Here is a 16,045-nt window from a genome sequence, read left to right as displayed (position 1 = left end):
AACTCATGCTAGGACTTTATACCTGGAAACCCCACAAAACTGCCTGCCCTACTTGTAGCTGGACAAACTGAAGACTAGAAAAAAAAATGTCTTAAAAGGTACAGGAATATTATTTCTATATTTTGCTTGCCTGATAAAACTAGGCAAGCTAAAAGCATAGTTGAAAGCTAATCTGCCAGTTTTTATTTCAAACAGTTAATGGGACTTTTCAGTTGCTGTCGCTCATCCACCTCTACTCTCATTCACACTCAGATTCCCAAACTCCTCCTCCAAAATATTTTACTGAGAAGGCTTGGGACCAAAGGGATTACAGGTCATCACCAGTTAGCACTCAAGGCAAGAGGAACTGCTGAGTGCATCGCAACAAGACTGGATGGCAGCCTCTTTTCTCCAATTCCCAAGCTGTCCCTTCCCCTCTCTCTTTTTCATTCACCATTAGACCCAACAATGTGACAGAACTAGAAAATATGGACTAAAGCTCATACTTTGTAAGCAGGGCTGCTCAGAGTCGGAAATGACTGAGCGCCTAAGCACAGCACTGAGATGAAGGCATGGGTGACATTCCCCCCAGCCTAAGTACTAAGCCCCTGACAAGTATACAAGAGGGCTTTGAATTTTAGCACAAGACACAAAAACAGGAGAAAGGAGAATGGACTCCTTTAAAAAAATTTTTTTAATTTTACATTAGCATATAGCTGATTAACAATGTTGTGATAATTTCAGGTATACAACAGAATGATTCAGTCACACATATATATGCATCCATTCTCCTCTAAACACCGCACCCCACCCCCACCCCGCCACCATCCAAGCTGCCACATAACATTGAGCAGAGTTCCCTGTGCTATACAGCAGGACCTTGTTGGCTATCCGCTTTAAATATAGCAGTGTGTACATGTCGATCCCAAACTCCCTTCCCCCGATAACCGTATGTTTGAGCAGAATGCAATCTTGACTCTATCTTTATTTCTAGTCTCACACCTGGTCATCTTCCCAACTCCCATCTCTCTGATTCAGCCAGTCGAGATCTTGCGGCATCTCCTGAACACACATAATACTCACTGTATTTGTCTCACTTGCTCTGACCGTCCCCTCTTTCATCTTTCTGCCTAGCCAACTCATCTTGACAGACCGAACTCAAACAGCTTCCTCAAAGCTTCCTGACTATCCCCATCTCTGAGGAAGACTTACTCTTCTCCTACCCATGCTTTCTTGGAACTTAGGTTATGAATTCATGTCAGTCTCTCAGATACTGTTGCCTGCATCTGCCTTGTCACTCACAGGCCCAGCAACTTGAACACTTACTTCTGTGCAAAGACAGGCACAGAGCAGTTGATCCATGAATGTTAATTACACTAAACTGTCCAATTTGATTTTTATGAAATTTGTCTCAAGTATCTATTTCTTTTCCTTAAAAAAAAAAAAAAATTGGCTATGCTGGGTCTTCATTGCTGTGCAGGTTTTTCTCTAGTTGTGGTGCTGCTGCTGCTGCTAAGTTACTTCAGTCGTGTCCGACTCTGTGCAACCCCATAGACAGCAGCCCATCAGGCTCCCCCATCCCTGGGATTCTCCAGGCAAGAACACTGGAGTGGGTTGCCATTTCCTTCTCCAATGCATGAAAGTGAAAAGTGAAAGTGAAGTCGCTCAGTCATGTCTAACTCTTAGTGACCCCACGGACTGCAGCCTACCAGGCTCCTCCATCTGGGATTTTCCAGGCAAGACTACAGAGTGGGGTGTCATTGCCTTCTCTGGTAGTTGTGGTGAGTAGGGGGTTATTCTTTGTTGAAAGTGCTTGGGCTTCTCATTGCAGTGGCTTCTCTTGTCGCAAAGCATGTTCTCTAGGTAATTGAGCGTCAGCAGCTGTGGCTCTAGAGCACAGGCTCAGTGGTTTTGGTGCACGGGCTTATCTGGCCCGTAGCATGTGGAATCTTCCTGGACCAGGGATCGAATATGCGTCCCCTGCATTGGCAAGTGGATTCCTAACCACTAGACCACTAGGCAAGTTCTAAAGTATTTCTTTCTAAAGTTAACTTTCAATTACTGTTTTTAACAAGAATTCATGGAAGGGGAAGTCAGCAAAGCACAGTTTTTGGTTTTTTGTTTTGGTGGAAAAGCATATATACACAAATGAATTTTTAAAATTTGAAAACAGAATCTTTATTAAAAGATTGCACGTTATCCTAAGATAAATTAGGGAAAATATGAAAACCAAACTGAAAAAAAACATCTTATGCAAGTCCGTGGGAGATCTATGTGAAGTGTGAAAGCTAAAAGTGTTAGTCGCTCAATCGTGTTTGACTCTTTGGGACCCTGTGGACTGGAGCCCGTCAGGCTCCTCTGTCCATGGAATTCTTCAGACAACAATACTGGAATGGGTTGCCATTCCCTTCTCCAGGGGATCTTCCCGATCCAGGGATCGAACTCAGGTTTCCTGCATTGTGGGCAGATTCTTTAACATCTGAGCCACCTGGGAAGCCCCATGACCTACCACTAAATGTAGATACATTTCCTTTTGCTGTCCTTACTTGTTGACTTATTTCAAGAGGAACGTCACAGTCTGGAGGTTTTGTGTGGTAAAATAAAAATAACTATCACTGAAAAGTCAAAATTAGAAATGACAATGCTTACTTGAAATGTCAGGAGCCGTGTGGGGGCAGAACCACAAAATAGCCCAGGATGTGGGCACAAGAGAGTCAACGCAACAAAGATATTAATCATCATATGTCTCATTCATCTACATACGAAGTGACTGGCCTCCTGAGGTAACCAGGGTTCAAAGGGCTAATGAAGGCAGGAAAAGGAGCATTCCTTGATCGATTTCATTTCTTTCAGTTCTTCCTCCAACTACTTCATTTCAATTTTCTCAACAGACACTCTCAAATCGAAACAGTTTTCCATCAAAGTGATCCTGTATACGCGATAGGCTTAGCAGAGTTCTTCTAAACTACAAAAATTTAAATCAAATAGCACACAGTATATGAGGATTAATAATGTGGAACTGTGGTGTTGGAGAAGACTCTTGAGAGTCCCTTGGACTGAAAGGAGACCCTACCAGTCCATTCTAAAGGAAATCAGTCTTGAATATTCATTGGATGGACTGATGCTGAAGCTGAAACTCCAGTACTTTAGCCACCTAAACTGGTGCGAAGAGCTGACTCATTTGAAAAGACTCTGATGCTGGGAAAGATTGAGGGCAGGAGGAGAAGGGGACGAAAGAGGATGAGCATCACCAACTCAATGGACATGGGCTTGGGAGGTCTCCAGGAGTTGGCGATGGACAGGGAGGCCTGGTGTGCTGTGGTTCATGGGGTCACAAAGAGTCTGACACGACTGAGCAACTGAACTGAAACTGAATGTGGCACATTGTTAGAATTCAATTTCAAAAGAGAGCTGGATCTTAGAGGAGCTTAATTGTTTATTTATTAATCATTTATTCAATTGCAGCACTTTCATTAAACACCTTCATGCCAAGGACTGTATAAAATGCAGGGGTATAACAGTGACTAAGACCTAAGACCTGACTTTGAGCCCTTAAGTTTTCTTAAAAGTACTTTTTTTCATAAAACAATGGTATAGGGCTTCCCTGGTGGCTCAGTGGTAAAAAAAAAATCCGCCTGCCAATGCAGGAGGCATGGGTTCTAATCCCTGATCCGGTAAGATTTCACATGCCACAGAGCAACTGGGCCCATGCACCACAAATACTGAGCCTGTGCTCTGGAGCCTGGGAACCACAAGAGGAGTCACCACGAAGAGAAGCCTGCACATGGCAACTAGAGCCCAGCCCCCACTCACTGCAACTAGACAAAAGCCCTCACAGCAATGAAGACCCAGCACAGCCAAAAATAAGGAATGATTTAAAAAAAAAAAAAACAAGGTTTAGAGCTATTCCTTCTGCCTGAGAAAAATCAACCCTATGAAGACTGCTAGCAGTGATAACCAAAATTTGTTTTAAAGGATCAATAAGTGGATAATCCAAAATTATCCCCAGATTGGCAAATAACCCCAAAAGTTTATGTTTGAACTGTGCTATGTTTTATATGTCACACTTACATTTGAAATTGTGCATATCAGATACTCTGGATATAAACAGCAGCAAAATACATGCCAAAAACTGTTGAAGATGACTTAATGACAACCAGACAAAATCATTTGATCTCAACTAAATATTTCCAGGACTCCATTTCTTTCAGGAAAAAGGCAACTCCTTAATCCTTTTTGGATTCAGACTGAGGAGAACCGTTCCTCTCAGAGCAGTCCTTATTCCAAGATATGTTTAGGTATCTAGATTTAAACAATTTCCCTTGCTGCATTACAAGAAAACATCCAAACGGTATAAGAGGTGAACAATTAAACAGAGAAATAATAGCAACAAAATAATGGAAACAGCAATTTTCCCCTAAGACTTTCAAGGGAGACAGTGTCTAAACATTATAAGTACTGGTATTAGATAGTATTTGAACAACACTCTATGAATAAAATACAACTAATATAACTTGGATGGTGATTTCAGTCATGAAATTAAAAGATGTTTGTTCCTTGGAAGGAAAGCTATGACAAACTTACACAGCGTATTGAAAAGCAGAGACATCGTTTTGCTGACCAATGTCCATATAATCAAAGCTATGGTTTTTCTAGTAGTCGTGTACAGATGTGAGAGCTGCACCATAAATAAGGCTGAGCACTGCAGAACTGATGCTTCAAATTATGGTGCTAGAGAAGACTCTTAAGAGTCCCCTGGACTGCAAGGAGATCAAACCAGTCAATCCTAAAGGAAATTAACCCTGAATATTCATTGGAAAGGCCAATGTTGACGCTCCAACATTTTGGCCACCTAATGCGAAGAGCTGATTCATTGGAAAGACTCTGATGCTAGGGAAGATTGATGACAAAAGGAGAAAGGAGTGGCAAAGATGGTTAGACAGCATCACTGATTCAATGGACATGAGTTTGAGCAAACTCCAGAAGACAGTGGAGAAGAGAGGAGGCTGGTGTGTCCATGGGGTCCCAAAGAGTCAGACACAACTAAGCAACTGAACAACAACAATAACAAACTAAAAATTTTACTATATAGTCTGCTATATTAGGTCAATAAGCCCTTTTCTTGGTCAGAAGAGGTCTGCAGAAAAGAGAGCAAAAATAAACTAGGAGGAAGAACAAATCAGATGATTCATGATTATACCAGTCATGTGTATCAGTAAGAACACGCTCCACAAGATGTAATCATGCCAGATACATTAATGATTTGGGTGGCAGATATCACGCACTACAAGTAACGGTTATCTGATATCCCAGACCTAGATGTATTGTAATTTCATTGCAATGTCCTCAAATAGTTCACAAACACATTGGTTTGTATCAGACCAGACAATGAATTTCCACAAGTAACTAGGAAGAATAGTTTACTCACTGAAGGTATAGGAATCCCTCCTAACCAGCACTCAATTTATCACCAGGACATTTTAGTTGGATTAGTACCTCTGTATATCTAGACAAGAAACTCAGATAAGAAAAGAGAAACAAAACCAGAAATAATAATTAATAGAAAAAGCATACATATCCTATAAAGTGAAGTCACTCAGTCGTGTCCGACTCTTTATGACCCCATGGACTGTAGCCTACCAGGGTCCTCTGTCCATGGGATTTTCCAGACAGGAATACTGGAGTGGGTTGCCATTTCCTTCTCCAACATATCCTATACCACCTAATCCCTCCTATCATAGAACTGATACAGAATCCACTTAGAATTATGGAAAATAACACAATAAGCTGCTTTGTGTGTGTGGGGGGGGGGTGGTAATTAGAAGCTATTTCTCTTATACCCCACAACACCTGTGATCTACATGGCAGCAAGTTCCTGAAACATCTGCTCCAAAGTACAGCAACCCATCTAGAAAATGAGAAATAGAAAAAAGCAGCCAGAAAGAATATCATTAAAAGATTGGTATAGGTCAAGGATAAGTGCTTCATTCATGGGCACTACTAATGACTTCATACTTCAACATATAAAGCATAACTCCAGTGAATAAGAAAGGGAGTTAGACAAACAGATGGTTAACTGTTTGAGAAATGGTTATACACTGTCACTTTAGAGAAAAAAGAAAGGATGGATTATCTGACATGACTGAAAAAAGTACTTCATTTTAAAAGCACGGATTCTTTGTTCCTCTCTATCAATCACAAACTGTATCAATCAAGAAGAAATCTGACTCTTTGGGATGAGTAATTGGGAGAATACATTAAATTTTGGTTTTATTTGAGAGGGACTTAGCTTTTATCATGAGATCGTACTCTATTTCCAGTCTTTATCTCTATATTATGAAATATTTCTTTCCTTGAACAAGAAAAGAGGGGAAAGTACACTTAAATGGGTCACTTTATCTACACTTAAAAACTTTTTTTTTTAACTCCATGACTCTTGGACTGTTAAAATTAACCAAAATCCATTTACACAAGAACAAAGTTCAGGGTTCAAGGGGAAATATGTAAGAAAAAGAGGTCCCTAATGGGTAAAAGAAATGGAAAATAGTATCTATAAGTCATGTTTGAAAGAGCTGGGATAAGTTATTTGGAGGAGTTAAGATGAAGGGGGTGGGAGCTAAGATGATGCCCAGCTGTTCTCCATCATCAGAGGGGGGAAAAAGGAGAAAATTGGTTTAATTAAAAGCTCCAGAGATTTCAGCATAAGGAAAAAATTCTTGACTATAAAGGTTATCAAAAACACAGAGACACAAATATAAAGAAGACTGTGGGATTCACATCCCTCTGGGCATTTACTATTAGAATAATGTCTACTTGAATTGACTGGTTTAAGTAAAATGCTGTCATGAGAGAGGATCCAGGCCTGTGTGAATCTCTGAAGCCCCTCATACTTCCCCTGAACTGTGAAGGCTGTGGGCTGGGATGAAAGAAAGGAGAATGAGAAAGAGTGGGCAGAGGAAGTTTTATATCCTGCCAACAGTCATTTCTGACTGTGAAGAGTATTCTTTTTCCTCTGTTTTTTCTTCCATGTGTAACTAAAACAACAACATTTTCACACACTTAAGTTTCCCTGGGCCACCAGCGTAGAACAGGTGTCTCTAGGAGCCAACAAAGCTGTTCACGATGATGCAGACGTTGGATAAAAGACAAATTCGCTCAACCTGAGAAAAATCAGGGGACCTGACACAGTCGCTGAAAGAATTCCCTCCCTCCTACAAGATTCTCAGGAATGGCTGTCAGGGGGAGATGGATGATGAACACAAAGAAAGCTCATGTGTCATCTGATGGAAAATCACACGTGAGCAGTCACAGACAAGCTCCTGAAAAAGCCCAGCAACGCGAGACCAATACCACCGCGAGCAGAGACACCCAATTGTGGGGCGACCTCTTCAAAAGTTACTTGAACACATCCTTCACAGCTCCAGGGTGCACACATTCTCCTTCCCCCCACCTTGTATAAAACTGCCAGGGATAAACTGTCAGTGTGACTACTCCCAGAGGGCGCCGAAACCTTCATTAGTACCCTTCTCACTTCCTCCAGGAAGCTGCTCATCTGGGTGTAATTGATGTCTCAACTGAGATCCTATCCACACACTTCAGGCCATTTTAAAGCACTTTTCACTTTTGAAAAAAAAGGCCCCTCCAACTGTGGCCTCTGAGCCAACGCAAACAAAGAGTGAGCTGAATAATGTTTCATTAAGTTAACATGACTCTGCCAAGAATCATACAATCAGAAACCCGCTTATAAAACTGGCCATAAGGAATAATGAAAAGGGACCACATAAAATTCTGCGAACGCTGGAATCATTATTCACCCCGGGATCTGAGGACTAAAACATAGGATGTGTGTTCTCTATAATCTTTTTCCTTAAATAGAGACTTTGAAAATACTAATTCTCCAGCTAGAGTGCTGCTTCCTCCCTGAAAGCCATTAGGGTTAATAACAAGCAAAACCTTTTTTGATCTCTATGGATGAAAATTGTACATTCTCCAGTTTCCTCATTTTAAAAGATTAAGTAGGATGGCTGATTTGGATTTTAAACATGAAATATATTATGGCCACAGAAAGAGAAACTCATTTTTTTCTTTTTAATAACAATTTATAAACAGAAGGGGAAGGAGGTGAAGACAATCTACTGATGCTATCGTTTCTATAAAATATGTATGGTTTCCACAGCCAGCCATGTATTGTAAGTCAACTTAATATGTATAAGCAAACTCATAATATACCAATGTATTATGTTCAGAAAGCAACTCAGACACAAACATAAGCATAAATCTCAGACTAAAATAGTCCACAAAATTCTAAATATTTTCTTTGGGTGACATAGATCTATACTTATACAGACATAAATGGTCATGGGTTGTCAACAAAGATATATATATCAAGTGATTCTCCTAAATCACTCTTTCACCTCTTGAGCTAAGCCTGTAAAATGTGAAGAGTTTACTTTCTTGAGTCTCTAATTCTTATTAACTTGAAAAACTGTTTAGGAGTCAAAGAAACCTAATGCACAGCTCTAGTTTTATGCCTTGTTAATTCTAGAATTGAGAATATATTACCTTTCCCATACAGTAAAAAAAAAAAGCAACCAGACTTTAAAATAAAATAACTTGGCGAAGCGTCTATCATTTAAAAACAAATCTGTTTTGCTGGCCAACGGACTGCAAGAAGAAAGCAAACGCATTACTGTTATTATCTTTATCTAAAGATACACATGTCACTGGAATCAAGCTACAAGACTTCTTTCTGGTTACCAGCTTTCGTAAAGTGCTTTCTTTTCAAATACTTTTCTGAGTTTCCCTTTAGTGGTATAACACATGTCAACTAATCTCTGTTCATCTGAAATAACTCTATGGTAGCAGAGGCTTCGTCTCAGGACTGTCACAAGGGTATCTTACCAATTGATAGTTATTATTCACTTCAATACTATTCACTCTCTCATACCCCAAAGGAGGAATGGGAAAAGGAGAAAAGAATAAAGGTTTAAAAACCAGATGGGGGGACCCTCCTCTCCCCGGCCCTCTCTCCCATGGCCCCCACAACCCCACACTTCCCACCTTCCCTCTCTAATTATATTTTCAAAGCGTATTTGTACAGCTGTAAGAAGTGTGGAAATTATATCCATTCTAACTGCTGGTTCAAACACCTATTAGAAATGAGTAAGTAAGGAAATCATCTAAACCAGTTCAGGTTCATGGCATTTATTACTGATTTGTAAGAAATCATGTGGTAGCCCGTTCCTTCATTTGGATAAGCCGGTGGTTCCTCCTTGTCAAATTCTCAAGGTTAGCATCAGAACAGAGTTGGACAACTGTTGCAAAGCTAAACTGCACCAGTGACTCCTGGGCTAAGAGTGTTCCCCAAGGTTCCAGGCAGGGTCACAGAGTGGTCAAAGCCTGGCTTTTGGGGTCACTCACATCAACCTGAGCATGCCACCCGAATGAAACACTGAACCTCTAAGTCTGTTTCCTTACTGGTAAAAAAAATAAATAAATAAAAAATTAAATTAAAAATATAAACAAGATAAAAATCAAAAATAGAAAAATTCAATCAAATACAGCAACAGAGCCTAGGAAGTCTGACTAGCTCACAGGAGAGCTGTCGGCATTAATCAGTCTACATGTAAACAGTCCACAAAGGATAGGCATTGTGAGCACTCAACATATTTTCAGTATCGAGGTTTGAAAATCTATCCTGGGGTTAACGGACTGTGCACAGAAGCATATCGTATTCATATAGATAGGGAACACACTCGTTCTACAAGAAGCAATTGTGGTTTGCAATAAGATGTAAAAGTGGGCAAGTCAAGGAACACTCAAGGAAATAAGCTATTTACCATTCTTTCAGTGATTTCTCAAAGCAATTTCGTTAGTACAACTTCAAAGGAGAGACCAAGAAATCCAGTTTTGGTCCCCATTAGCTGGAGATGTGTGGGTATGTGCTCTTTGGTGAAGTACTCATTCACATTTCAAATTAGGGGAGTTTGCTTATCCCTGTTGTGGTTTAATTATTGCCTAAGTGCTTTCACCCTGCCCTGGACCCCTTCAGAGCCACTAAAACCCTCCCACTCTTTCTTCTGAAATTCAGGATTAGTCATTAGCAAAATCTGATTGACCTGGCCCTCGCCCATGGACACTACTTCCCTTGGAACCTTCTCAGGTAGCAGCCTGTGTCTTTCCCACACATCTTGTATTGCTGGGCCTGAAAATGGGACTTGTGACCTCTATGCTCCTTCCTGCTCCTTAAACGCCTCCAGCATTGTATCTCCAACAGTCAGTTGTCAACAGACTCTTCTACCTTACTGTAATTATCTACCAACCCCTTTCATCTCTGGAAGATTTCAGCTCCTAAATATCACACCCTTTCAATGCTAGTTCTGTTGTAACTGTTTCAATATCCACACAGATGATTCTCTACTATTTCAAGGCAGGGCTACCACCAGCCTTTACAACATCCTTATGCGGATAAGAAAAGACAATATTTCCTCCATGTTGACCCTGCTCCATCTCATGACAGGAAGCTGGGCAAAGGAAGGGCTGCTCAATTTCAGTCACTGATGCTCACCTTGGCCAGGACACACTACCTAACCATTAACAGCCTTCAACCTCCCCTCCCTCTTTCTTCTCAGCTCAGACACACCTCCCATAATCCACTCTAGCCTCAAGTTCAGGGCCTTCCCCAGTGGCTCAGGGGTAAAGAATCTGCCTGCCAATGCAGGAGATGGGGATTCGATCCCTGAGTTGGGAAGATCCCTTGGAGAAGGAAATGGCAACCCACTCCAGCATTCTTGCCTGGGAAATCTCATGGACAGAGGAGCTTGGCAGGCTACCGTGGGGTAGCAAAGAGTTAGACATGATTTAGCAACTGAACAACAACTACAACCTCAATTTCATATATTCCACTCTTAGAGCACCTATCCTTCCAACTCATTTCCTCTTGAACACCAAATCAAACAATTCTTCTTCCCTAAGGAGACCCCCACCTCCTCCTTCATGCCGTTCTTCACACAAATGTGCCTTTGCTCAACCCCCACAACCAGCTTAAATTCCACAGAGATGGCTCTTAATGCTCCAAGTCATGCCCCCTCAACTCCTGCACCTCTCTCTGGCTTCATCATTCACCCCTGGCAAAACCCCAGCTCTGGTCCACTTCAACATCGGTCTACTCTGCACTCACAGAGTGGTCCTGAACAGGACTGGAGAAAAATGCACAAACATGCTGGCTGTTCTCACGTTAAATTCAGGATCAGCAGTCTCAGAACTGTCCTTAATGATGTCAGACCCAAGACAAACATTTTTTCTATCTTCTCCTTACATCTACAGAGCTACCTCTCCATCTTCACCCGTGGCTGAAGAATTTATTTCCTATTTCACTGACAAAAATGGAGCATTAGGAAATGAACTAGTGCAGCCCCTCCCCACATACTCACCTACCTTCATTTCTATCTAGCACCCTCATTTTTCCTAGTGCTTCCTTACAGCACCAGTCAATACTCCTGAAGAGTGCCAATCTCTTCATCTGTGATCTCCTTCCCTCTCATCCAATCAAGTACATGGCAACAGGACACCTTCCTCATCGAAACCTCTTCAACTGGATTTCTTCCCAGCAGTATATGATTGTTCTCACATTTATCTCTCATATTCAGAAAACTTTCCTTTCTTCCACTTTCTCTTGCAGCCATTTCCCCATTTCACTCCTTCCGTTTATCTCAAAAAACCTTGAAAGAACTGACTACACTTGGGGTCTCCCAATTTCTGTTCTCCCATTCTCTTGCACATTACTCCATTTGTGCTTGCGGTCTTAACGTATGATAAAAAAAAAAGTCATTGTCAATAATGTCACAAAACTAAATCCAATGTTTTTTTCTCAGCCTTCATTGTAAGTTGACACATAGAGAGCAATTGACACATTTGAGTTACATCCTCCCCAGACACACTTTCTTCACTGTTTTCAGAACAGACAACATAAGTTGTCTGTCCACTTATCCTCTGTCTCATTTGCTGGTTCCTATAATCTCTCCTACCTCTTAAATTTCAAGTACCCCAAGCTCAGTCTTTGAGCCTCTCCTTTTTTCTATCTGCCTTCAATTTCTTGGTGATTTCATCCAGTTTCTTATATTTAAAGCTCATCTATAAACTGACCACTTTCAAATGTATATTTCCAGCAAAGTCTTTCCCATTAATCTAAGACAGATAAGTCCAGTTATTTAACACATTCACTTGGATGCTGAAAATTAATTTCATGTTTAATATGTCCTACACTGAGCTCCTCTGTCAACACCTCCCACCCCAAACTGACTTTCTTGCAAGTATTCTATCTACGTTAAAGAAAATAGTTCTACTTGCTGGCATTCAAATCTCTGAAGTCATCTCCAACTCCTTTCTTTATCTCCTAACTACACTAATTTCAGCAGTTCCTATTGGGTCTACCCTAGAATTCACTTACTTTTCATCACATTCATTGCTACTGCTGTTATTCAAACTCCATCATCTCTTATCTAGATTACACCAAAGCTTTCTAACTTGTCTGCCCATTTCTGTCCTTGTTCTTTTATAAATGGTTTTTTTGTACTTAGTGATCCTACGAAGGCCTGAGATCATTGTCCTTCTAGCTCAAAACCCTGCAGTGGTTTAACATCTCACTCAAAACAAAATGTTGTGTCATGGCACTCCAAAAATTCTCTGCAACTGTATCTTCCCATCTTCTCCCTTGCTCACTCTGGATTCCAACCACACTGGCCTAATGTTTCTGGAACATTCCAGGCACTCTCCTGCTTTAAGGCCTTTATAATTGCTGCTTCTTCTGTCTAGACCTCTCTCTCATCAAATGCCTGTTCCCTCACTCCCTTGGGTCTTTTCTCAGATGTACTTCTCTCTCATTCTTATTTCCTTATTTAATTGATTTTTGCCCCATAACACTTGTCAGCACTAAATAAGCTGTAAATTTCACATATTTATCTTGCTTATCGTCTGTCTCTCTACCAATATAAAATCCATGCGAGGTCTCTTTTTGTTCTTTTTAACTGCAACAACTATAATGTTGAGAACAGTACTCGGCACATAGCAGAAACTCAATATATATGTTGATATACATTAACAGAAAGTAGGGAGAGACAGGGAGGTTGCAAGTGTTCATGCAAGCATGCAGTACAGCAAGAGGACCCAATAAGATTCCCATTCAGCCACTGAAGGAGAATGTGCCCCATTCACTAGGCCTTCCAGAAATCCAGAAATTGTCCTGCGTCTCTGCTCTGTTCTCTTTCTAGACACAAGGAGCTGCCAAAGTTCACAGCACTACCATAATAGTGGTGGGGGGTTTAGCTGAGTTTTCAAAAGGTACAGGAGGAATAAGGACATCAAATTAAATGAAAGCTGGTTTAAAAAAAAAAAGTTTACAAAGCTGATTTCAGTCATTTTACGAAGACAAGAATCTGTGTTTCCTATAATAATTCAGCACCTTGGCTACAGGTCAGATGGCGCTGAAGCAAAATCAGCCTCTAGGGGACTATCAGAAAGACACCAGTTTAAAGGGCAGGAGTGGCTAGTCAGAATACAAAGGGACTCCTACGACCATTAATGAAATGAATGGCTTTGGGCTATTACTGAAATATGATATTTCTGCAAGGATCCTTTAAGGTTTGTTTGTTTAACGGTAATTTACTGATTTCTATGAGTCCACCAACACAGACTTTAATGACACAGTCTTCCTCTCAAAGCATGATATGGGTCCACTTGGGGGACCAGTGAGTTAGGTTAAAAAAATAGAAAAGAACAGCAGCTTTTGTGGAGCAAAGGTTTGCCAAAACTGCAGTACAGAAATTACATACACCAACAGATCATAATGCAAGTCTTGAGAAAGTTAAAAATGAATCCACATGGACAGAATTCAAGTGGAAAATGCCCCCTTAGAATTCCAGAAGGGTTGTTCACTTTTCAAAAGCTTTTCATAAGAATATAACTCATTTGGTCCCTGTTTCACTGTGAGGAATGTTAACATTAAGCTTAATTTATTAAAGACAAACCTAGGAACAAAGTTATTATAAAACTACTTGGGTTCACAGGAAAAATCAGCACAATCAGAAACCAAACATCAGCCGTCTCAAGCCTCACATAAGGATAAAACCATAGCAAACCGCAATAAGCCTCTCACCTTGCACAAGAAATATAATGATAACACTCAAGAATACTATGTAGGGAAATCCATACTGTTAAAAAAGCAAAATAAGACAGAAAGCAAACAACTGAATACTTTCCTTAGGTGCTAACCTTTAGAATTGTTTAATGACAAATGGTGGCAAAAAACTTAAAATTGTATCAATAATGGTAGGGAACTCAATTAGCAAGTTATTGGAACTCTACATAACCTTTAAGAGAACAGGATTTCTATCTCAAAATCTGCCACACTTACCTCCATTTCCTTCCCCATTGGCATTGGCCTCCGCCATCTCTGAGCCATCCAATTCAGACTCACAGCCTAAATCCAAAGTTCCATCAGCTGAGCATGATGACTCCTCTTTCTATATTATTTTAAAAATAATGATTTATGGAGATGTATTAGTAATGGAAAACACTCAAAATACTTCCAGAGCCCTAAGGAATTATCAAAGTTACTTGTGATTTTAAATTGCAACACTGATTTATTTTTTAACATAAAACTACTCCTTGGAGGGGGGTGGATTACTGGGAAAAGCACACTGTCATAGTTGGTTTTTGGGGGAGATAACCTTTAAAATCTACACAAAAGACAAAGTTTCTTTTTGTCATATGTTTCTCTTTTTCTCTCTACCGTCTTCATTTTGAAAAATGGCTTTACAACTTGGATGTAATCATAAATTAACTCCCAAGTAGCTACAAAAAATAATAAATAATACAAGTCTTTTGATTAACCTGTATTATTTTCTGAAACACACACATAGAACAAGAGCCTGATGCTTAGAGCTGAGAAAGAATCCCCACTTCTTTGCCAGGTATAACTTTTACCATTAAAAATAAAACAGAAGAAACTTTTCAAAGGAAATTAATGAATTTTAAACGTAACCCATCATTTACTAAAGCTGATACTTTCAATTTATGAGAAAATACACTGATTTTGCATGTTCTAAGTTATGCAGCCATTTCTATCAGCTTTTGTCCTCTGGAATTTGGCATCTTACATGGCATTTCCATTCCAGATGTAAATGGAAATTACACTAAAATCATTAAGACTTGGTTATCTGAAGCTTTTAATTTCTCTGTTCTTCTCATACGAGTAAAAGCTTTTATTACTAAAAACTTCCCAGAGATCACCGTTTCTTTCAAATTTGAATAACATTTAAAACAGCAAATTTTCAAGAGGAATGGGTACATTTCTTATTTTTATAAAACAGACATACAGGTGTGAAGCCGGTATATCAATGTGTAATCATCAAATCAAATAGTTTTTTGGCAACTGTGATCATCTTAAAACTTTTGGCTGATGAACCATGGCGTTCCTCCATGTAAATTTTTAAGAACCAAGAATTTCAAGGAAGCCACAACCATTTTCCATTACTATATGTTAGAGTGAAACCACAGATATGCTTTCTTTAAAGAAGAATGTCATTGTTTATTCTTAATATGAAATCATTTTTAAGACATCTGAAAACATTTAAAAGGCAAAGGGATCATTCTACCCCTCACCCAAATCTAATTTTGTTTACCTTCACATGTCTGAATAAAGGCATGATACATAGTAATAACAGACATAATATGCAGAACAGTCCAACTTACTTTGAGAGCATAGAGGCCTGACTTCCCAGGGATTTTGAAGAATGTTCCATCCCCGATTCGCGTGTTAGTGTGAAGCATTGCATTCAGACAGGCTAATGGAGAAGTTCCACTAGAAAATAAAAGTGCGCAAAAAATGAAGCAGTCTGAGACGCAGTTTCTGGGGCAAAACCGTTCTCAGTCTCTTAGGGAAAAAAAAAAAAAGACCCTCTTGCATGCCTTTTTAAAATATCCTCCCAACCCCGAAAACATCTACATTACAATAACAGGCCAGTCCAGTTTCGCCAAAGTTAATCAGATGCATCTGTCTTATAGGCTT

The 16,045-nt window shown here is 39.9% G+C and overlaps 1 protein-coding gene across 1 annotated transcript in view; it reads right to left on the bottom strand.

Moving 5' to 3' along the window:
- Positions 1 to 16,045, bottom strand: part of ASXL3 (ASXL transcriptional regulator 3) — a 197,340-nt gene that overhangs the window by 110,388 nt on the left and 70,907 nt on the right. The window contains exons 3-4 of the mRNA XM_040264812.1: positions 15,730 to 15,838; positions 14,390 to 14,498 (exon numbers count right to left, since the gene is read on the bottom strand). Of these exons, the coding sequence (XP_040120746.1) occupies positions 14,390 to 14,498; positions 15,730 to 15,838 (218 nt within the window). The remainder of the gene's footprint in view (positions 1 to 14,389; positions 14,499 to 15,729; positions 15,839 to 16,045) is intronic.

The sequence above is a fragment of the Oryx dammah genome, unplaced genomic scaffold, assembly GCF_014754425.2.
Source record: "Oryx dammah isolate SB20612 unplaced genomic scaffold, SCBI_Odam_1.1 HiC_scaffold_22, whole genome shotgun sequence".
In the NCBI taxonomy this organism is placed as follows: Eukaryota; Metazoa; Chordata; class Mammalia; order Artiodactyla; family Bovidae; genus Oryx; species Oryx dammah.
The sequence above is the reverse complement of the archived record's forward strand: the minus strand, read 5'-3'. Positions and strand labels throughout refer to the sequence as shown.